We start from the raw sequence: 24,594 nt of genomic DNA on the forward strand, positions 1-24,594 counted from the left end.
AAATCTGGCTTCAGACACTTAACACTTACTAGCTGTGTGACCCTGGGCAAGTCACTTAACCCCAATTGCCTCACTAAAAAAACGAACAAAAAAAAAAAAGAAAAGGCTGATATGACTTAACAACAAGAACAAATTCCTGACTCCAAATACAGTCTTATTCCCACTATTCTATGTTGGGGAAGAAGAAAAAGAGTTTAAAGAGACCCAAGACACAGCAGGTTTATCTGCCTCAGTTATAGTATCATAAATATTTATATAACTATTCATATTAACTTCAGATATAACTATTCATATTAACTTACATGCTTACCTGTATCTTCCTTATTAAGTGTAAGCTCTCTGAAGAAAGGAACAATTTTTTTTCCCTTTTATCTCTAACCCCAGCCCTTAATGGTGTCTTTTTTATCTTCTAAGGATCTATGTAGCTTCTCTCTCCACTGGCTCATTTCACAAAGCTCCTTACCTTGGCAAAGAGTTTTTATAAGATGTAGCAACTGAGAAGAATTAATTATCCCTCCAGTTATGAGTCCATTTAGACCTAGTTAAGATGGTCCTAGAATGACTGATACAGGCTAACTTTAAGCCTGAGTTTGAAGATTTTCCAACTTCCAAGGACCTGCCAGAGCTTATGTTCTGATGACTTATCTTTCAGGAAAAGAAGATCTTATAGCTGTGGGCACACATTTATGTGTATATATACAGGTATGGACAAACATGTACAAGTGTTCAACAGGTATATCGATTATTAGTCATATTAATGAACTTAATAATAATGTAATATAGTATAAACAATATAATTTGATATAATACAATAGACTATGTTAGGTAAATCTATTGTTATAATAATTCAATGTTTATTGAATTCTTCATCCTACAGATGAAAAAAACTGAGACCAAGGGAGGTCAAGAGACTTGTCAAAAGGCACAGGAAACTTTTAGGATTCAGGGGAGCAGGCGGGATGGCTACGTACAATCCCTTTAGGCCTGAGATTCTGTGGCTGGTTTGAGACAAGCAGCACAATGTTTATAGATAGGCCAGGACTGGAGTGAAATGTGTTGTGTGGGTAGAATCAGGTTGGTCACAATGTGCAGCTGGGTGAGAAGCTGCCGGGGCTTCAACACAAATCCATCACCACACCATAAAAAACAAAAAAACCCCACTCAAAGAACATCTTCTATTGATCTTCAACAGCATCTTTGTACACAAAGGACCAAGGACTGTGTACAGGAAGGAACAGAAGGGTGTGGGCAGATTGCTGACAGATAAAGTCCTGAACTCGCATGATAAGCATGGAGTCACCAAGGACTGAAAGAGCTGACTTGGGTGAATTTTGATTTTATATGTCATTCTTCTTTGGAGGAGCTCAGGGGCTCACAAGGTTTCTATCAGGCATGGGAAGGGGCAAGGCACCATTCTACCTTAGAAGGGAATGCTTTGGTTCATGCACCTTTTGAAAGTGACAATTTCAGAGTGCTTAAATTCTCAACTAGTTTCATTCTCGCACACTTACTTGCACAACCAACTCTACATTAATAGAGAGATTTAGGAGCAAAGCAACACCAGGAACACGGGATTTCAAAGTTAGAAGAGACAGCTCAGAAGTCATTTCTTCCTGTCCCCTAAGGAAACTGAGGCCCTGGGAGGTGAATCAATGTACTCAAGTTAAGAAAAGGTAAAAAATGGCAAAACCAGGTCTAGAACTCAGCCCTCACTTGTCAATTCAATGCTTTTTCTACAATTATCATAAAGTATGTGCCTTCAGATCAATCTGTGCTCAGTTATCTCTTGGTTCACCAAAGATACTCCCAACCATAACCATGACTTTCCTAGGATCCCAAAATCATTTTTTTTTTGGTGGGGTAATGGGGGTTAAGTGACTTGCCAAAGGTCACACAGCTAGTAAGTGTCAAGCGTCTGGGACCGGATTTGAACTCAGGTCCTCCTGAATCCAGGGCCGGTGCTTTATCCACTGTGCCCTGTGACATCTAGCTGCCCACCATGTCTACTTTTTTTTTGGGGGGGGGGGGCAGAGCAATGAGGGTTAAGTGACTTGTCCAGGGTCACAAAGTTAGTTAAGTCTCAAGTGTCTGAGGCTGGGTTTGAACTCAGGTCCTCCTGAATCCAGGGTCAGTGCTTGATCCAATGCACCACCTAGCTGCCCCCTCACCATGTCTACTTTTAAAAGTTTTAGCATCTGACAGTTTCTTTTCTTTTTTTTTTTTTTCCTTGCAGGGCAATGAGGGCTAAGTGAATTGCCCAGGGCCACACAGCTAGCAAGTATCAAGTGTCTGAGGCCAGATTTGAACTCAGGACCTCCTGAATTCAGGGTTGGTGCTTTATCCACTGCACCACCTAGCTGCCCCCAAGTTTTAGCGTTTGAAAATCATATCCAGAGCTCCTAACTTGGGCCCCCTCACTCAAAGCCAGATCTGCTAATACAACTGAGGGAATCTTCTATTCTCTACAACAAAGGAAGAGTGGAGGGAAGAAGTTGGGAAAAGTCACTGTCAAACAGGTTTGCTACAAGAGTAAGTTTTATCAAATTTTCTTTTTTTTTTGACCAAAAAGAAAAAAAAAATTGATTCAGAGAGGGGAGTTAATGAGGAGGAAGTGGTGATATCACAGACCTGGAAACATCCATGATGTAAAAAACTCTGCGAAACTAGAGAGTGCAGATCAATGCAGTGGTCAGTCATGATACCACAGTAAATGACAAAGAAGCTTATTACCCATCTGCTAACAAAGAGGAGATCATCATAAGGTACAGAATGAGATGTGGCTAACATGGGAATGTATTTTGCTTGACTCTGAATGTTTGTTACTAGGTGTTTTTTCCCATTCTACAGTTGGGAGGTGGACAGAGGTCAGAGGAAAATAAATGCCCAATAATTAAAAAAAAAAAAACCCACATCATTTTAAATGACTGATAAAAAAGACATCAAAAAAAATTTTAAAGAAAGAAAATAGCGTGGGAAATTTACCACACAATCTAGCCTGACCAATTTAAAGGAGGATTTTCTCTCCATATACCTTGACTCGGAAAAAAAATTATTTCTTCTTCATCTTAGGACAAATATCACTGGTAAGGCATTTTAAAGGTGGAGTCTTAGTTTTAAAAATAGTTACATTGATGCCTTTTGTTTTTATATTACAGTTATTCTATATGGCCTTCACCCTGTATCCTGCCACCATCACACACATTCCATCTGAAAGGATGCCTTTCTTTATAACAAAGAAATGAAACAAGTAAGCAAGACCAATCTGACCCAGAAAGACCAAAACATTCCCTACCTCTCCAACAAAGGATAAAAATACATTTCTTCATCTCTTCTTATGGACCAAAGAGGTCATTACAATTAAGCTTTGTTTTATTGTTCTTTTCTTTTATACTCTTATAGTTACTGTATGTACAATTTTCCTAGTTCTGTTCACTATACTTTGAATCAGTCCATATATATCTTCCCATGTTTCTCTGACCCACTTACCTACATTTCAAAAAAAATAAACATTCCTTTCATCAAGAACATGAAGACCATTTACCTTGTGACAAGAAACCAAGCCATCTTTGCAAAGTCTGGAGAGAGTCTCATATAGGTCTTGATATGAGGCATGGCGTTGGTACGACCTGAGGTTTCTGCTGACCATTTGCTGGTGAAAGGAAAGATTCACATTATTTTAACAAATAATTATTAACAAATGCCAAATTGGCTTTACTCTCAACATCAGAAATAGATGACAATGCAAACAGAGGAATACAGATTCACACTGAGAAAAATGTAAGCAGAAATAGAAGAAATAAATTTACCTTAATACTAGAGAAATAAAGTTCAACAAGACATGCTGCAGATCATCCAAATCCAGGGAGCCACTCTGAGTCTGACTCCTAGGTCTGAATGATTAGAGGTACAAGATTTTACAGAAAAAAATAATCAGAATTAACAACTCCCTTATGCCTGAAACAGAGGGGAACCTAATGATAACACCACCAACTTTGGAAAAAATTCATTCAGTAGAAGGTGGCGCAATTTTGACTTCCCTCCTGTGAAAAGTTATTTGCCAAAGATGTGATACAGTACAAAGAATTTCGGATTGGGTAGTTAGGGTGCCTGGGTGCTGGGCCACTAACTAGCTGTGTTTCTCTGGGAAAATCACTTTATCTCTTCTGGGCTTCAGTGTACTCCTCTGCAAATATGGCGGTATTGGACTAGGTCATCTCAAAGTCTCCTCCAGCCTGAAATTGTTATGAATCGAAGAAATCTTGACAAACTACTGAAGTCTAGCATTTGGTGTCATGGCATGAGATCAAGGTTTGGAATGTTAACAATAAAAACTAATGAATGAAAAAAACTCAAGAATACCAAAATTATGCCACTTGGTCAATATCTCTGTCAATCATTCCTTTTCCAACGTTTGGTGAACTTGCAAGGAAAACACAGTAAAACTATGTTTTCTGGCACTCTAATAATAATAACTCCCTAACCTATTTTTCAGTACACTTGGTATACAATGATAAATGATGGCCAGAATGAGAAGCCTGAGAAACTGCAGATGCTAATACGTATTCTAAAAATCATCGTAGCTTATATTAATAATTTAAAATTCAGTCAATCAACAACCATTTTTAAGTAGATCCTATGTTCCAGACACATATATTATTACAAAGTACTTATCAATCAATAATAACCTTGAATTCTCATCTCATTTGACAACTAAAGAAACTGAGGCTCAGAGAAGTTAACAAAATTGCTCAAATTTACATAGGTACTTGGGTCCTTTTCACTATCAACTTTTGTACAGGGTAAGTTAGTGTCAAGTATACCTGACTGCATTTCAATTATTGAACACTGATGATACTTATCTGGTATAGATGGCTAATATCTATTAAAGAAAATATTTAGTTAATTAATGCCATGGAAGCCATGAATACTGGTTTAAAGCAATGTTAGCAAGCATTTATATAGTGCTCTGGGTTTGCAAAATGTTTTTAAAATATTATCTCGCTTTATCCTCATAACAAACCTGGGAGGTTTAAATTACAAGCTAATTTGCTTATGTTATAGAGGAAGAAAAAGGAAGATCATAAGAAATATTACCTTATAAAACCTTAAAGAGTAGAATAAGCTGACCTGCATTTGGGAAAATGTATAGCACTTTCAATGATTCCAAGATACTCTTTGCCACAAAAACCCATCTTTTCAAAACCAATATTCTTCCAATGATGCTGTATGGCCACAAAGCCATGAGTTCAGATGAATCAAAATTTCAGGTGACCCAGAGGGCAATGTAAAGACGCATTGTGGGTGTAAATCATGTTGCAACATATTACCAACAAGTCCTTAAAGACAAAAAGCAGCATATAAAAAGTATATACGACTATAAGGGGAAGGTAGGAAGTCACATAGCAAGAATGAGATACAACATATAGAGAGCCAGAGTGATGGACTAGTATCCATGAGCTATGAAAAGACCTAATGGAAAGCTATTAATGTATCGGATGGATGCTCTAGGAAAGGACATGAACAAGGTCTGCAGAGGATGAAAAGACAGGGGTGAATTGAAAACTTTAACAGTGAACAGAGCCAATGTCCCAGCTAAAGTCTCACTTTCTATAGAGAGCCTTTCCCAACTTAATTCCAGTGCATTTCCTCTATTATTTCCTATTCATCAATTCTATAGCTTGTGTGTATATATTTAACGGTGTCTCCCTCATTAGACTGTAAGCTCCTTATATCCAATCTAAGTGTTCTTTAAAATAACCCCTGACATTTAAGTTGAATATCTTCTCCTCAATAATGGAAATGGTGCTTTTGTTGATGCTAGCAAACATTTTAGAAATTCTTTTATTTCATTATTCCATTGGTTAAATATAGAGAAGGGGGCGACCCCACACAAAGCGGTGTAAGAGAGAGAGAGAGTGCTGGATTTGGAATTGGAAAGAAGTAGGTGCAAATTCTGTCTCTAGCACTTACTAGTGGTGGGAACATGGGGGCAAGTCATTGTCTTCCTAAGCCTCACTCTACTTCTCTCTAAAATAAGGGCAATTATACCAAAAGTACTTATCTCACAAGATAATGTTCTTAAAGCAATTTGCAAACTTCAGAGTACTATCTAAATGTCAGTTGTTGTCATCATCTTTAACATGGAGAAACATCATAAAATTGGTACTTACTGAAAATAGGAGTGGAGCCAAATTTGTTTCTCTGCAGTTTGTAAGCTGTACGGAAGAGAGCCACCAGCTTTCAAGACAAAGAGAAGACAAAATAAGTTAGAAAATGCATTACACAATCTTTTTAAAAAGTAGCAATGCAGTTAGAAGAGTCATTGAAAAAAAAAGTCATACTATCTTCATTACTTTAATCTTGTAATATCTTTCTTTGAAAAAAAAAATTGCATGAGCCTTACAACTGGCTATATTGATAAGGTTTCTTTTCCTGGAAAAGAAGATTAAGCAACATAGACTTGCTATGGGGCATGAAAAAGTTTAAAATATTGAGAAGCATCAGAACATAATGAACAGTTCACTGAAATTGGAATTGGGGGACCTAGGTTTGAAAACTAGATTTTGTAATTTAGAAGCTAGTTATATGACCCTGGGTAAATTATCTAACTTCTCTGGGCTTCAGTTCCCTCATCGATAAAATAACATCTTCTAGGTCATTCCTTACAGTAAATTTAAGGATCCTCAAATAAAGAATAGTGCAGTTTAATAGAAAAGGAGCTCCTAGACTCGTTCTGAATTACAGACTTGCTGAATTCAGAAGTCAAGGGTTCTGTATCTAGTCTACTACCAAAACTAGCTGGTTACTCTGGGTAAGTTACTTCTCTATGAAGCTCAGTTTTCTTATCTTATAAATGAGCCTAAACAGATGCCTTTCCAGATCTAAAATTCCTATGTAACTTGGAAAGAAGAGAAGAGCAAAGAAAAACCCTCCCATTATTCTATACAGAATATGACCCAAACAACTAGATTCTTAAATGTAGAGGGGGAATTATAATTATACAAATTAATCCAGTTAAAAGTTTCATTTAGCATTTACTAGAAGTCCAAAATCATAATTCTGGAAAAAATAATATTTAACATTTGTATTGTTCTTTAAATGTTTTTAGCATTTACAGACACACCAATACAGATACATAAAATATATATGTAACTCACTGTTTGCCATAAGGATCAATGAGCATTGTGTGTGCATTGCATATGTGTTTGTGTAAATGAATTCTGTAAACATTTAAAGAACAAAATAACATCATGTATTATTATCTGAAAGTAAGATTAAGAACTACCAAAAAAGGCCACCTGTTTAATGAAACTTTTAGCTGAAGTAATTTGCATTAAGTATAAGAGATGAAGTACCATGCCCAAGGTTAATAGTTATAAGTGACATAAGAGAGACAGGAAGCCACATCTCCTAATTCTAAACCCAATGCTTTTTCCACCACTCACTGCAATCTTCTCCAAATAAAGATACAGCTTGAGATGGAATTAAAGCTTAAAGTTAATTATCTCTATAAAAGAGAAGAAAGGGTTAGAAATTTAGCTTGCTATGGCCAGAAATTTCTTAACTAAATTTTAAGAAGGGTATAATCTGTCTCTTGCTACCAAAACTAAAAACATTCATAGCATCTGTGCTAGTTTTAAAAAGTTTGATCTAAAATACAGTATTCTTCATTAAATACTTTTAAAGAATGTAATTTAACAGATGAGAAGTAGTGTTCAAAGCACACAAAAAAGCCTCCTCCCATTCATTCCCCCAAAAAACCCAACCAAAACCCCAATATCATGTCCTGAAATCTCAGTGAAATTATCTCAGCTCTATTACTTAGATGGAATACATTAATACGTTGTTGTTTAGTCACTTCGGTAGCATTTTTGTGGCCCCATTTGGGGTTTTCTTGGCAGAAATACTGCAGTGATCTGCCATTTCCTTCTCGAGCTCATTTTACAAATGAGGAAACTGAGGCAAACAGGCTTAAGTGACTTCCCAGGGTCCTATATCTTATAAGTGTCTGAGGCTGGATTTGAACTCAGGTCTTCCTGTCTCCAGACCCAGCACTCTCGCCACTGCACCTCCTAGTTTCCCTACATTAATAAGTATTTTATTTTAAAACATAGCTATTCTTCTCTAACAAGTCCATATCCTCCTTGTGTCACAACAAACCAGAGAAGCTAAAAGGCAGAAGGGACCCCAGGATCCATCTAGTCCAATGAACACCAGTCAAAAAAATCCTCCTACAACATTTCCAACAAAGGTTATCTAGCATCTGCTTTACTACTTTTATTTAAACAAACTCCTGAAGAATTACTTCCATTCTACATCTAGAGGGCTCTGTTAGGAAGTTTGTACTCCCAGAGAGCTTTAAAATAAACCATGCTGCAACTCCCCAACAGTTTTCTCATCTTTTCAAGTGGCTGACTAGTTCCACCCTCTAGGGCCAAGCAGAACAAACGTAACCGCTTTCAGAAACAACCTTCAAACACTTGAGGTCAGCTATCATGGCCCTCCCCTCTGCCAAGTCTTTTCTTCTACAGATGAAATATCCCCAGTGCCCTTTAACTGATGACTCTCATATGGCTAAAAAACTAATAGCTTTATCTAAAATAAAATTATTTTATGCATAGCACACATAGCATAGCCTGGTATACAACAGACACTAAACGCACTTTTAACTGAGTTATTAGTACGTCTCATTTCAGCGTCTGGTTTATGCTTATATGATATTTTATACCTGGCACATACAACAGAGAGTCTTGTATACAAGAGGCAATTAATATATTGGTTGGAATTGAATTCTGTTAGATGTTCTCAAAGCCACTCTCTGATGGAGTCTCATTCCAGCTTGTCAATGTCCTTCCTGAAATGAAATGCCCATAGAACACAATACTCCAAATGTGGTCTGACCACGGCAGGATATCAAGGGGCTATCAATTCTTTCATTCTATACGCTGTCACTATTAATGCATCTGATGTCACTGTAGCTTTTTGGGCTGCCATATCTTGTAGCTGACTCATACTGAGTTTGAACTACACTTTAAGCCTTAGGTCTTTTTCACACAGTTAATGAGCCATGTCTTTTCTTTCTTGTACTGGTGAAATTAATTTATCTTTAAAAATTAGAATGTGAGGTTTTACTTTTCCTCTATTAAATTTTATTTTAGACAGGGCTCATCATTCTAGTCTATAGAGACTGTGCTGCATCCTGAAACCATTATCCAACATGGAAAGTATCTTATCTCTCCCTATACTGATAATTTCTCAAGTTTATCATTTATTTCCTCATCAGATACTGAGCAAAAAAACCCACACCCAGTAACTAAGCAATAATTAATTTATACATTTTAGGAATTTTGTAAATCAGAAAAGACTATATAAATATGAACTTAGCATCTGTGCTGATAAATTGTTGCTGAGAGACAACGTAGTATCATGGATAGAGGAGGGGCAGAGCTGAAGCTAAGAAGAACAGTGTTCAAGTCATGTCTCTAACAAATACTAACTCCACTACCCTGGGTAAGTCACAGATATAGATGAGGAGCTGAGCTATACTAGTGGAGTGAGCTTCGACAATAAGATGCAATCCCACACTGATTGAAATAATAGGCCTAGTATGAAAAATATGTGAATATGTTTGGTTTTCTTATTAAAACAGAGATCAAGTTAGGAATCATTCAGTCTTCTTAGACCATTATTGGGAAGTCATCAAATCCCAAACTAAGGTTTTTCACCTTGTAGTTTTGGATACAGGAGGATGAACACCAGGTCTCAATCAGTTCATGAAAAATTACTGTTGTACAGACAAATCATTCAAAAGTACAGAGATAGCTCAACATCGTGTAAAATTGGGACAAAAAGTCATTAAGCTGTGAAATCTAAATGTACAATAAAGCTAGGCCAGCTCAGGATAAGCTTTGGTAGGTCCAATGGACTGACTCTATGTCTACTCTTTGAGAACCAACCTGCCTAAGGATGGAGAAACTTGCCACCAGTGTTGACTACCTGCCAGCTGATGAATTGTCTTGGCCCAGCAGCTCATGAAAACAATCTAATAATGAGAAAATACACTTCTTTCCCCATTGCAGAGGTGAGGGACTATATGCGATGGGGAACCTTACATATATCACCACAACAAGTCAGCGTGTTTAGTTTAGTTCTGTGGAGTTTTTAAACGTTACAAGAGATAGTTGGATGGCTTGGGGAGGGATACACTTGGAAATTAATGACAAGTAAAAACAAAAGGTATCAATAAAAATTGAAAGTCAGGAGGGAATAGCATACAGGGAGCCAGCCAGCCTTATAATTGGGAAGACCTGGGTTCTCACCTCTGAATAATATGGGCTGCATGATCCCAGGCAAGTCATTTAACTTTTCAATTTCTGAGGCAATTAACATTACACATTGCAGAGAAGGTAGATTGTAGGGGAAGAAAGAATTTCCTTACCCCAAATTCCCTAGAACAGCAAAATCACAGGCCTAGCTCATATTCCTATCAACAAAATCTCTCTAATAAGATTTTATTAATACTCTGCATTAGTGGGAAGCACCCACAACATTGAAATCATAATTTTTAAATGATTTCTGTATCTATGCCCAGGTTCTAAATCAGGGAGAGGGGAGGGAGAAAAAGGAAAGGCTTGATTTTCAAAATAATTTTAGTTGTAATCCTTCAGCCTTCCTCTGAACGCCCACCTTTCTACATTTCTTTTTTGTGTGTAAAATGGATAAAACTAAGAAATAAGTCCTGAGTCAGTATAGAAAAGGAAATTTTGTTCTTTTATTTGGAAATCAAATAAGTCTTAGACTTCACAGCCAAGAAATAAAAATGTTAATGGATGGGGAATTTTATAGGAAAAGTCTAGGTAAGGAAATTCCTTTCATGAATGCAGATCTTTGCACCTTAAAGACTTTAAGATTTGCCTAAATCAATTAAAGGTTAAGGGACCTGTCAAGGCTCACCCAACCACTATTTGTAAAGCTAAAGTCAGACGCGGGGCTTGCACCAAAGTCTTCCTGGTTCCAAGGTTGTCTCTCTACAGGCCAACTCTTTACCATTCTGAAGAGTCTCCAATGAAGATTAAAGACACACCAAAAATAACTACACTCCCATAAAGCTCCTCCTCCCACCATCCCTTTAACCCCATTGAAGACCCCACCATTAGAAATCATTCTTCCAAATTAGCTTAGCAAATTAATAATATACTCAAAACAACCACCAATAAAGCACCACTGAATTACCAGGATAGCCTTCCAAACTTTTCCGGACATTCTCCACCGTGGGATAAATCTAAATAAGGAAGGAAAAGAAATTGAGAATATATCAGGTGAAAAAAGTGGCCTTCTCCCTTTGTCAAGGCTCCATTTGTGTACTTGATTCCTAGTCTCTCCTTTCACCAAGGCCTTAATCATACCGTACCTCCCTTGCATCTTCAATCTCCCACTCTACCCTCTCATCTACAAATGTGTTCTAGTTTCTCCTATCCTTTAGCTTCCTTCTTTCTATGAACACCACCATTCTGAAAGTCAAAACCCAAGAATCATTTCAGATTCCTCTCTATCTCTGATCCCCCTCTTGTCTTCAGTTCTGTGATGTAATGAAGAGTACTGGCTTTGAAGTCAAGTGACCTGGGTTAGAATCCCAATTGCAGGGGCAGCTAGGTGGCGCAGTAGATAAAGCACCAGCCCTGGATACAGGAGGACCTGTGTTCAAATACGGCCTCAGACACTTGACACTTACTAGCCGTGTGACCCTGGGCAAGTCACTTAACTCTCATTGCCCCACCAAAAAAAAAAAAAGAATCAATTGCAATGGCCACCATTCTAGCTGTGTGACCCTGGAAAAATCCCTTTCCCCCTTCCATTCTCAGTTTCTTCAAGTCTCAATTGAGATAAGAAATGAAAATAGATCTGTAAATTATAAAGCACTCTATCAAAGTAGATTTCCCTGATTATTTTAATCTTACAGCTACATCTTTCAATGTTTCTTCCTTCCCCCTGGCCAAGTACCTCCATTCTAGCTCCCAATAAATCTTGCCTAAAAGGCAGTGGCATTCTAATTGTACTCCCTGTCTTTAGCCTCAATCCCTCCAATCCATTCCACAGTCAATCAGTGAGTCAACCAGTCATTATTAGGAGGCTGTTATGTGCCAGGCACCATGCTAAGTGCTGTAGATACAAAAAACAAAAAGCAAATGGGAGTCCCTGCTCTCAAGGATGGGGGAGACAGCACATTAACAACTACATACAAACAAGATATAGACAGGATAAATAAGGGGAGTCTCAGAGGGAAGGCACTAAGATTAAAGAAGACTGGGAAAGGCTTGTTGGAGAAGGTAAAAAATTAGCTAAGACTTGAAGGAAGCCAGGGGGAGGCAGAAACAAAAAGGAAAGAGAGTTGCAGGCAGGGGGACAGCCCAAGAAAACACTCAGGGCTGGGAGATCAGAGTGGAACAGAGAGATCAGTGTCGCTGGACCACAGAGTATTAAAAAGCTTACTGAATACTGAATCTACCACGTCTCTCCACTCCTTTTCACGTTAACTTATGTTGCTGTCAAAGAGAAGTTTTCTTTTATCCCTTGTCTACCATCAAACTTTTTGCTCACAAGAGGCAGTTATGTGGCCCAAACCTTTTGCTTACTAGAGAGAGTTATGTGGCTCAGTGGATAGAGTGGCATGCCTGGAATCAGGAAGACATCTTCCTGAGTTCAAATCTGGCCTCCAACACTTACTTAGCTGTGTGACATTTAACCCTATTTATCTCAGATTCCTAATCTGTCAAATGAGCTGGAAAAGGAAATGGCAAACCACTCTAGTATCTTTGTCAAGAAAACCTCAAATGGGGTCATGAAGAGTCAGACACGACTCAAAACGAACTCAACAACAGCAGGAGACCCGGAATCAGGAAGATCCGGGTTAAAATAAAGCCTCACACAGTTAGTAGCTACGTGACTCTAAGCAAGTCACTTGACCTCCCTTTCTTATATAACTATAAAACGAGGACAATAACATCACCTACCTAGCAAAGTTGTGAGAATCAAATGAGATAGTATTTATAAAACACTTATCACAGTTCCTGACATAGAGTCGGTGATATTTAAATGCTTATTCTCTTCCCCTTCTCTGAACTCTGTTCCCCATCCCCATAATTCTGCCTGCTGGAGCGGAATGGATAAAACCATCCTTTCAAGGCCAAATTAAAATGCTGCATCTTCCAAGAAATTTTTATTTGAAATAGAACTCTACCTTCCTTGGATTTATCATATCGTTCTGTCTACTCTTCTCCTGTTTACTTGTCATATGCTCTTTTGTATTTTAGCAGAGTACATTCTCCAACTAGATTGTGAACTTTATGGAGGTAGGGACCATTTCTTATTATTCTCCATGGCTCCCACAAAACCTGTCACAGTCCATTGCACATACTTAACTAGGCACTCAATGAATCTTCATCGAACTGAACTTAAAAAAAATTAAAACTCTACATTTGAAAAAGCATGAATTTTTCCAAATGACATAAACCAATTAGTTTCATGCAAAAGAAATCTTCATAAAAAGTTAATATTTAGTCTTTTAAAAGCTTTACAAAATGCTACTCCAATAATAAAGGCCTATCTTATCAAAAATTCAAAAGGTTAGTAACAAACTTAGGGGGAAATGAAAAGAGAGGAGGAAAAAAAACCCACACCAACACATCATTAGATTTGATTTCTACTTAAATTAACATTAAATAAATGAAAGTTAATTACTAAGCTATAACTCTCTAAATATTTAATATTGCTCGTGAGGACTCAGAAAAAACCTGCAACTGAGTCCAAGTACTGAGCTAGACTCTGATGGAAGAGTAGTCTTCTAAGCAGCATATTCTCAATGCCAGCGTGGAGTAATAATCAAAAAGAGCAGCTCCCACGTGAATGTACTTTTGAATCTTTAATATCAGAGCTGAAGAGGATCTTAAATAATATATGGTCAGGGCAGCTAGGTGGCACAGTGGATAGAGCACCAGCCCTGGAGTCAGGAGTACCCGAGTTCAAATCCGGCCTCAGACACTTAACACTTACTAGCTGTGTGACCCTGGGCAAGTCACTTAACCCCAATTGCCTCACTAAAAAAAAAAAAAAAAGAAAAGAATGTATGGTCCAACCTTTTTATGCAGCAAATGAGAAAATTGAGGCCCCCAATAACCCCAGGAGGTGGATAACATAAGTTAGCACCACCTCCATTTTACAAACAAAAAAGGGGGAGAGGCATTTATGAAGGGCCTACTCTGTGCTAAGTCCTTTACTAATATAATCTCATTCAATTTTTACAATAACCATGGGAGATAGGTGCTATTGTTATCATCCTCATTTTATAGATGATGAAACTGAGGCAAACAGAGGTTAAGTGACTTGCCCAGGGTCACACAGCTAGTGAATGTCTGAGGCCAGATTTGAACTCAGGTTCACTGTGCCACTTATCTGAGCAAAGTGAGTCAACCAAGATTACACAGTATCAGAGGCATAACCCTAACCCAAATCTTCAGCCTTCGACTCTATAGCTTTCAACCATGCACCCCTCTCTGGATGGTGATGAAAAGTTACAGTCTCCATTCAAATCCCTGAGTAAATAACTGTTAAGTGTTCTTAGAATCAATGAGTTTAAGCCAAGAGGGACCTTAAAAATCATCTTCCTTTTACAATTGGATAAACTGAGTCGCAAAGAGGTTAATCAATTTTGCCCGAAGTCACACCAATTGCTGCAAGCACCTGAGCAAAGATTAGGACCCAGGGTTCCCCTTGATGACAAATACTGTACTCTTTTCTCCTCACACTGAAGATGTAAAAAATGTATCAGTTGAATGCAGAAAGATACCTACCAAATGGAGAGGGACATCAAGCTGTCCTTGAGTCTTTCCTCGGTTTCCTAGAATCACCAGGCTGTCTTTAAACTCAGAACAAAGCCATTTGGAGTCATCAGCTCCCAAGGAGCCGATGCTTGAAAACTGGCCTACGATAGGCCAAGACTGTTGCTCAGGTACCAATGAGGCATGCTCTTTCAGAAGCTGTAGAAGGAAAAAATTACTATTATGCATCATCAGCTCAAATAGCCCAGGACAAAATTGGAACCATCTCTGGGGAGATAATGAACATTCTGCCCATCTGAAATTTCCAATTGCAGAGAAAAAAAAACAACCTTTTAGAACCTTATGAATTATGACTTTTTGGAAAAAAAAAAGATCAAACAAATGTTTGCTTTTTTTCTCCTAAGTGTGGTTGCCGGTCTTCTTCTACATTTTTATTTATTTTTGGCACTCATTTTTTAAAAAATTTGAGTTCTAAATTCCCTCCTTTCCTCAATCCCTTACCTCCACCTATTGAGAAGACAAGCAATACATCAATTATACATGTTAAGTTGTACAAAACATATTTTTATATTAGCCATGCTGTTCTCCCCGCACCCCCCCAAAAAATCCCAAGCAAAATAAATGAAAAAAATCATGCTTCAACCTGCACTCAGAGATCATCAGTTCTTTCTGTGGCTGTTCTTTCTTTCTTTCTTTTTTTGCAGGGCAATGAGGATTAAGTGACAGCTAGTAAGTGTCACGTGTCTGAGACTGGATTTGAACTCAGGTCCTCTTGAATCCAGGGCAGGTGCTGCATCCACTGCACCACCTACCTGCCTTGTAGCTGTTATTTTTTAATAGAGTCAATGAATTTATTTTTTTAAACCTTTCAAAATTCTTTATTCTAACAAGGGCCAAACTCAGATGATAATAATGAAAAGAAATAATCAGCAGGGACTTTAGAAATAAGGGTCTGGTGAACTATCCAAGAAATTCATCCAACCTACTAATTACTGAATCATTTTTAATTATCTTAATAGCAAGATTTTTTCAATATTTTTGAATACAGATATAAAACAGGTCTAAATTTCCCATTTTCACACCTTTACTCAAGCCCTGATAATTAGAATAGCATATTAGTCTGTGGTTTACAAAACCCTCTATTGAGAACAAGCTCCTGGGAGAGGTCCTGCAAGAATTTCTGACCTCATTTCACAGTTGAGGCCAACTGAAGCTCAGAGAGCTAAGATTACTTCTCTAAGACCACACTTCAAAGAAAGCATCCCACTTACTACCCTGAAACACAGAACAAAATGCAGAATTTGGCATACTGAAAGTGGAGTCACAAAACCCAAGCTCAAATTCCAGCTCTATCACTTAATGTATGTATTACCTTGGGTCAGTCATTTCACCTCTATGGGCCTCAGTTTTCTCATATGTAAAATGGGAATATTAGAAGAAATGACTTGAAATGCCCTTTTGCGCTCTGGACTTTTTTTGCTCTCTATTGTGATCTCATCAGCAAGATAACTGTGGGAGGTCTAATAATACATTAGAATAATTTCACATTTATGCACATACCACCATAAAGAACAAGTCAAAATGTTCATCATGGTGTCTAATATTGAAATAGGAGGAAATGGGTTTATATCCCATGTCCACTACTCATTGTGGATAATGGAGAAATTTCCTTCCCTATCTAGGCCTCATCTATCTGCATAACTGGGGAGGGGGGGAGCAGCTAAACCAGAAAACCTCTGGATATTTCTAGCCACGACATTCTATGACCCACACTGAGTGGACATCAAAATTGAGTAAAGTATCACAGAAATGACTGGGGTGGAGGAAGAGGAATTCAATTGCAAATGCTATTACATGGAATACATTAGTGGTGTGTGTGTGTGTGTGTGTGTGTGTGTGTGTGTGTGTGCGCGCGCTCAAGGGAGGGGGAAGAGAGAGAGAGAGAGAGAGAGAGAGAGAGAGAGAGAGAGAGAGAGAGAGAGAGAGAGAGAGAGGGGCATGCAGAAAAGAACAACCAAATACTTCTAAGCCTTTACTCACTGGTTATCAGAGAGCAACACTACTAAGAAGCATTAGGGTAAACAAATGGGTGAGGTGGATGGAGTAAAAGTAACTTGCCCAGGGTCACATGAGGTATCTAAGGGAAGATTTGAACTCAGGTCTCCTAGACTCCAAGTATTTTGTTGTGTTGTTGCTCTTCAGTTGTTTTCAGTTATGTCCAACTCTTTGTGACCCCATTTGGGGTTTTCTTGGCAAAGTCACTGGAGTGGTTTCCCACTTGCTTCTCTAGGTCATTTTATGGATGAGGAAACTGAGGAAAATAGGGTTAAGTGTCTTGCCCAGAGTCACACAGCTAGTAAGTGTCTGAGGCCAGAATGGAATTGAGGAAGATGAATTCTTCTGACTTCAGGACTGGCACTCTATCTACTTCGACACCCAGCTGCCCCTCCAAGTTTATTCAAGTCTAATCTATTCACAATGCCCCAAAGGAGATTTTACTAAATAGCAGTAGATAATTACGGCTAGCTACTTCCTATTAATTATCCTAATAGATTTTTTAAAGCATTAACACTTTTTTAAAAAATGGTATTAGGTACCTTTCTTGGCACGTAGACCATGGCCTCCATGGAATTCTTGCACAGCATCCCTTAGTCATAGCCAAGGTAAAGGGTAAGATTTATACAGTGATTAAGATAAAGGAAGCCACATTAGAATTTACTAAGGGCTGCAAATTATGCCCTAATGAGGTAGTTATAAAAACACCCATTATTACCATCATTTCCAATAGGCTAAGTCTACTTAATTCTATTTGTTGACTTTTTCCATGGTTTTTCACACCAGGAGAAATTTAACTTTTGTAATTGAAATCCCCCTCAGGGCATTTAAAGACTAACTTTGTTTAAATTCAATCCATTGCCAATACACAGCAATAGATGTTATTAACATTATTTTCTTTCTTCAGATAGACTCCTAATAGTAAGAGCTCTCTTACTATTAAAGCTATACCAGAAACTTTAATATTTCTAAAAGAAATTGAATGGGTGGGTTCTGAACAAGCCAGAAGATATGGGCAGAAGGAAAAGGAAAGTTCTGCTGAAGAAACCCTTTAACCGTCCTTCTCCCATTAATGTTTATTTTAATATAAATATATACTTTAGAGCACCTGCAATTGAGAGATGGCTAACTAAAGTGGTGTACAATGAAATGCAATGAAGTATTATTTCAAGGTAAGAACTGATGGATAAAGTTTACATAGCTTGTTCAAAAATGAAGTATGTAGGACCCAGAAATCAATATATGCTTAGCACAGTACCTGGCACATAGTAGGCATTTAATAAATGCTTGATAATATGAACTGCTGCAAAATAAAGTGAGCACAACCAGGAGAACATTGTACACATTAATAGCAATAATGTATGATATTCAACTGTGAAAAAAGACTCAGCTATTCTGATTAAGACAATGATCCAAGACAATTCCAAGACTCATGATGAAAAATTCTACCTCCAGAGAGAGAACTGATGAACTGAGTGCAAAGTGAAGTATATTTTTATCATTTTCTTGATTTTTTTTGAGACAGAACTAATATGGAAATAAATTTTGCATGATTTCACGTGCAGAACTGATATCATGGCGCAGTAGAGTGCCAAGCCTCCCAAGAGGAAGACTTATCTTCCTGAGTTCAAATCTGGCTTCAGACACTTACTAGCTGTGTCCCCTTGGGCAAGCCACTTAATCTTATTTGCCTCAGTTTCTTCATCTATAAAATGAGCTGGAGAAGGAAACGACAAACCAACCCAGTTTCTTTGCCAAGAACACCCCAAATGGGATCATGAACACAACCAAAAGAACCGAAAACAATTTCTTGCCTTCTCAGTGTGTCGGGGAGGGGTTCACAAGAGGGAGAATAAAAAAAAATATATTATTTAAATGCTTAAAAATAAGTAAAAACCTTTTTTAAAAATAGAGGTGACATAAAAACAGAGATCAATAAATATTTTTTAAAATTAAAATATCTGAAATCATAGGTCATAGGAGTTAAGAATTAGAATGGACCTTTTGATATCATCCAATCCAAGCCTCTCATGTTACCTGCTCTAAATCAATTAGTGTTGTTCAGTTGCATTCAACTCCTTCTTGGCAAAGAAACTGGAGTAATTTGCCATTTCCTTCTCCAGCTCATTTGATAGAGAGGAAAATGAGTCAAGCAGGGATAAGTGACTAGTCCAGGGTTACACAGTTAATAAATATCTGAGGCCACATTTGAACTCAGGTGTTCCAGGCACTCTTTCTACCACACCACCTAGCTTCCCCTAAATTAATGAATTAATTAATTAGCACTATCCCATGAAGTAACACTGGCTCCAACTCTTAAGAAACAGCATCCATTTGGAAAAAGCCACCAATGAGAAAAGCAGGAAACCAGTGACATCTGTCATCCAACATTTCTACAAACCCACTATGTGTTTGCTAGGCATCATGAAAGGACAGCCTCAATTAAGTTACAAAAGCACAGATGTGTAAATAAAAGATGAGGGAAAGCATACCTGAAAAGAAAGAATCAATCAATCAATCAACAATTACTTATTAAGCACTTACTATGTGCCAGATACTGTGGCTAGATACTTGGGATACCAAGACAAATATTACTGTTGTTATTGTTTAAAAATAACTATTATAACTTTATAGTTATTAATAAAAAGTAATGTAAAGAATAATAACTAGTATTTACATAGTGCTTTAAGGTTTGCAGAGCACCATGCTCTTGAACCTTGGGAACAAGGTGCTGAGAGATTAGCCCCAGGATACCCAGCTAGGGAGTGAGTATATCCCTATTCTCAAGAACTTTACATTCTAAGAAGAAAAAACAACAACAACATTAAAAGCTCTGTTACCTTTCTAAGCCGAAAGTGGCCCCAGTCTTCTTTATGATTTCCTTGAAATCGTCCAGGAGTTGACCCAATAAGATAAACTCTAAAAACCATTGGAGACAAAAGAGATAAAGTGTAAAGCTACCCTGGGCTTTGGCAACTAAAGACAGAGAACATAAGTCAGAACTTGAAATGTGGACTGTTTCCACATCTCTCTTTGAATATGGTTCTTCCAAGGAAGGAATAATTTGGATTCAAAGATAGCATTTCTTTTGAGGAAGAGGTAGTGTTTTCAATCAGAAAAAAGTTACTCACAGAATGCCAAGTATTTGCAGGGCATTGTGCTTTTAAAATTTCTTGGTAAAACAAAACCAAAAAAACCCCACCAAAAACCTTTAAGAAACACAAGCTCTATATAATAAAAATTCACAGTTTCGTGTATTATCCCCTCTCAGCAATGCGTATGGAGTAAATGCTCATTTTATGTGGTATTTGTTAAGTTCAGAATTTTTAAAACTTTAAAAACAAAGAACTTACATTCAATAAATATTTACTGAGCATTTACAAAGTACAAGGCACCATGGGAAATGTTTTGAAAAATGACTAAGGACACAGCTGCTGCCTTTAGGGAGTTTACAATACAGAATAAAATTATATTCTACACTTTTCTCTCCAGCCTCTTTCCTGCATGTCAGTTTGCTCCATGAAATTTAAGTCCCCATTCTCTGCTTTATCCTCTTCGTTCATTCAATAAATATTCATTGAACACTTTCTAAGGACAAGACACCACGAGGGGCTACAAAGATGAATGAGACACCTTCTCTGCCCCGAACAAGCTCATAATCTATCAGGAGAGATAAGACAAAAATAAATAACTGTGGGGCAAGGCAAAATGTGGTATGCCCCATAAGAAAAGCAGAATTAAAGTCCTTATGAAAACGGGAAGCAGATTTCACTGCTTCCTATTGTAAAGTGGAGAAAATGAGACACGGGTAAAAAGAATTGAGAAAAAATAACCAACATATTTAAATAAATATCACACCATCATTCCTCAACATATAAACAGGAAATACTCATGCAGGCTCTCAAGATTTTTGTTATATCTTCAAAACAGAGATGAATTTTTTTTTGGGGGGGTGGGGTGGGGGAAAGTGAAGTAGAGAGCTAGACCCTTTTGGCAGCTATGGGCCCCTTCTCAGAAGAATGTTTTTAAATGCAATAAGATATAAAAGATTACAAAGGAAAGTAGTTATGCGGAAACAATGATGTCATTTTCCCCCAACCAAGTTTACAAAAATGTGTGCTGCCTAAGTTTAAAACCCATGTTCTAAATTATTTCAGAGATAGTTTCTATTGCTGAATCATTTCTTACCAAACTCAGGCACTCATTAATCATTTTGTATTTATGCTAGTGTCTCCTCACTCTCAATAATTATTTTATATTTACTTTGCATTATTCTTCCTGTGAAAATATGATTTTTCCTAGAAGAATTTAAGTTCTGTGAGAGCAAAAACTGTTTTATTTTTGCCCTTATATTCCCCAGCCCCTACCACGGTGCTCAGCACACAGTAGTCACTTAATACATTACCTTATTGAATAATGCCTACCTTGTTTCAGAAAGGTCATGCTCTTGGATGATATCTGTCCATTCTTTGAGAGGAGGAGCATTGTAAGCCATCAAGTAACTTATCAAATCTGATTTGAAATTTGTTGATGATTCACCACAAGTACTGGGCGTTCCATATGGTAGTCGTGGATATAATGGGCTGAGCCACATTCTACAAGAAAAAAAGAAAGAAAGCCACTGAAAAAATATAAGCTAGGATGTTGTATTGCATTGTTTTACTTACCATGCATTAACTCTGGAGAAGAGGTGAGTTAATTCTTATTAAGGATGCAAAAGATTGTTACATTCAAGAGAACAACCAAGTTTTCTCCCACCTTACACCCTGAAATAAGTTACTAAGAGAGAATGTTGGCTCTTCCTTTTCTAGCTGTCTTACATTGGCCAGATTTTCATCTTCCTGGAATGGTTATAAATGAATAAACCAGAAGTCAGAAAGATGGATCAAAGCAGTGGTCCATAAACCATTAGGTTCTGTACTCTAAGATCATGGTGTAAAGGAGAAAGCAGTAGACCTGGCATTAAGAAGACCTGGGTCAGGTGGTGCCTCTAGCATTTACTAGCTGTGTAGACTCAGTTTCTTCATCTATACAATGGAGATAATAATACCTGAAGCACCTACCTCATGGGGGTGTTGAGAGGATCACATGGGATAACGTATGTAAAGTGCTTTTCAAAACTTAAAGCGCTGTATGATCAGACCAGAGCTAGATGGGACCTTGTAGGTTTTCTAGCCCTGTCTTATCATCTTTAAGATAAGGCTTGGGAAAGTGATTAACCTAGACTCACAGAGAGTTGCAGAGATAGGGCTAGAACCCAGGTCCCTTCACTCCCAATCTGGCATTCCTTCCACGGGCAGAGGAAGCAATGTGTTACCAGAGTCCCCTCTCTACACCTGTAGCAGCAACTAACTACTTCTGAAATTAACAGCTTCTAAACGTTATGTCCTAGAAGGAGATGGGTGGAAATCCAGTGACCTGAAACATCAATGGGAAAGAAAAATGTATAATTCAAGAAAATGGCTCTGCATTTCATTTGGCAAATATTGTGATTATTTTTCAAAGCATAAAAAGCTTTCAATATTTCTTTGTATATAAATGCCCTAAAAAAATCTGAAACACAGCTCAGATGAATCATGATTTAAAGAAAAAAAAATTCCAAGAGAGTGAGAGGTTCCTGATCCAATAAGTCACAAGATAAGAGTCTGCCATTAACCATTTCTAAGTAAGTGCCTGGGAAAATTTCCTAAGTTTTTGTTACAATTTCCTATACATCAAATGCGTATATTTGTCCTATTTTTATGAATGTGAAAAACAGTCCTGGGAACATAGAAACATGCATTTCTCCAGAGCAGGTTTTCCATGAGGGGCCAGTAGCATGGCATCATCTTCTACAGAAGCTAATCGTAAAGAATAACTCTGTAAGCAACTCCACAAAACAACATAAAGGGCATCAAAAGTAGATCATTAAATTTATGTTTCAACTAGTCATTAAATAACACTAACAACAACAACAAAAAAATTTTCATGTGAGTTCTACAGGCTGACTCCTAGTGTTCCTCTTTGCTAAGAGAGTGAAATCTTGTTGCATAGTCACTGTATCCAAAGACAAAACAATAATAACTGCAGCAAGCATTAATATGGTGCTTTAAGGCTTATAAAGTCTTCCAAGTAGATTATATCGTTTCATCCTTAAAATGATGCGAGGAAGTAGGTGCTATTAAGGGGCAACTAAGTGGTATGGTGGATATAGCACCAGGCCTGTAGTCAGGAAGGCGTAAATTAAAATCCAGCCTCAGAACCTTACTAGCTGTGCTACCCTGAGCAAGTTACTTGACCTCTCTCAGACTGTTTCCTCATCCATAAAATGGGGATAATATCAACACCCACCTAACAGAATTGTTGTGAGGATCAAATGAAATAATAGTTGTAAAGTTCTTAGCACAGTGCCTGACACATAATAAAGTGCTACATAAATGTTTACTACTACTACTACTGCTGCTGCTGCTAACTACTACTACTACTACTGCTGCTGCTGCTAACTACTACTACTACTACTGCTGCTGCTGCTAACTACTACTACTACTACTGCTGCTGCTGCTAACTACTACTACTACTACTGCTGCTGCTGCTAACTACTACTACTACTACTGCTGCTGCTGCTAACTACTACTACTACTACTACTACTACTACTACTACTACTACTACTACTACTACTACTACTACTACTACTACTACTACTACTACTACTACTACTACTACTACTACTACGCTATGTGACCCTGGGCAGGTCACTTAACCTGTTGTCTCTTTCCTCATTTGTAAAATAAATATAATAATAGCACAGAGTTGTTGTAAGAATCAGATAAGATAATAATTATAAAGTGTTTGGCATTGTGCTTGGCCCATACTAAGTGCTATGGAGATGGTAGCCATTATCATTATCCCCATTTTGCAGATGAGGTAGATAGAGGCTGAGTGACTTGTCATAGGTTACACTTTTTAGTGTCTGGGGTAGAATTCGGACTGGTGTCTTCCTATCTCCAAATTCATAAGTAAATATTAACCCATAATTAGAAAATATTATACTTTCAAACCATGTTATCACAGGAAGATGGCAACATCCCAGGATAAAAGAATAAGCAGGAAACTGTATTCATGTTATGGCAAGAGAAAAGTTAATTCCCTAGACTCTCTTAGCATTTTGGGTTCTTTTAAGGCTGCCATGTTTCAATTTGTATTACATTTATCTCCATAAATGCCTTACCCTGACTACTATTCAATTCAATGAGTAATTATTACACCATTTACAGACGACTGAGCCAGCCTTCTGGACTACAAAGACTAAAATGAATCATGTTTTTGGTCATGGAGCTAATATTCCACTGTAGGGATGCAACATGAATACAGATAAGTGTGAAACATGGTCAATGAAGGAGAAAAACAAACGCAGATGAACAGGGCTAGGAATATTTGAAGAAGGAAAGAGCTAAGGAGGAAGGGGCATCAGGGAAGGGTTCATAAAGGAGGCAGTGCCTGAGCTGAACCTCGTGGGAAGATAAGAGTTCTCAAAGGCAGAAATGAGAAGAGGAGGCATTCCACCCACAGGAGAGAAGCCTAACAAAAGAACAGAAGGAAAAATTGCCAAGTCAGGTTTGTGGAGCAACAAAACAGACCAGTACGGGAAGAACACTGGGGGACTAATGGGAAGTAATGTGAAATCAGGCCAGAGAGATCAACCAGAAACAGACCACAGAGGTGCTA

At 37.7% G+C, this 24,594-nt stretch overlaps 1 protein-coding gene across 1 annotated transcript in view; it reads right to left on the reverse strand.

Annotated features, from left to right (window-relative positions):
• The window catches only part of TDP1 (tyrosyl-DNA phosphodiesterase 1), a 191,989-nt gene that overhangs the window by 121,213 nt on the left and 46,182 nt on the right, over positions 1–24,594 (reverse strand). The window contains 6 exon segments of the mRNA XM_043985761.1: positions 3,542–3,649; positions 6,171–6,237; positions 11,233–11,281; positions 14,847–15,032; positions 19,730–19,808; positions 21,314–21,484. Coding sequence (XP_043841696.1) covers positions 3,542–3,649; positions 6,171–6,237; positions 11,233–11,281; positions 14,847–15,032; positions 19,730–19,808; positions 21,314–21,484 — 660 coding nt within the window.

Source organism: Dromiciops gliroides, chromosome 2, assembly GCF_019393635.1.
Source record: "Dromiciops gliroides isolate mDroGli1 chromosome 2, mDroGli1.pri, whole genome shotgun sequence".
In the NCBI taxonomy this organism is placed as follows: domain Eukaryota; kingdom Metazoa; phylum Chordata; class Mammalia; order Microbiotheria; family Microbiotheriidae; genus Dromiciops; species Dromiciops gliroides.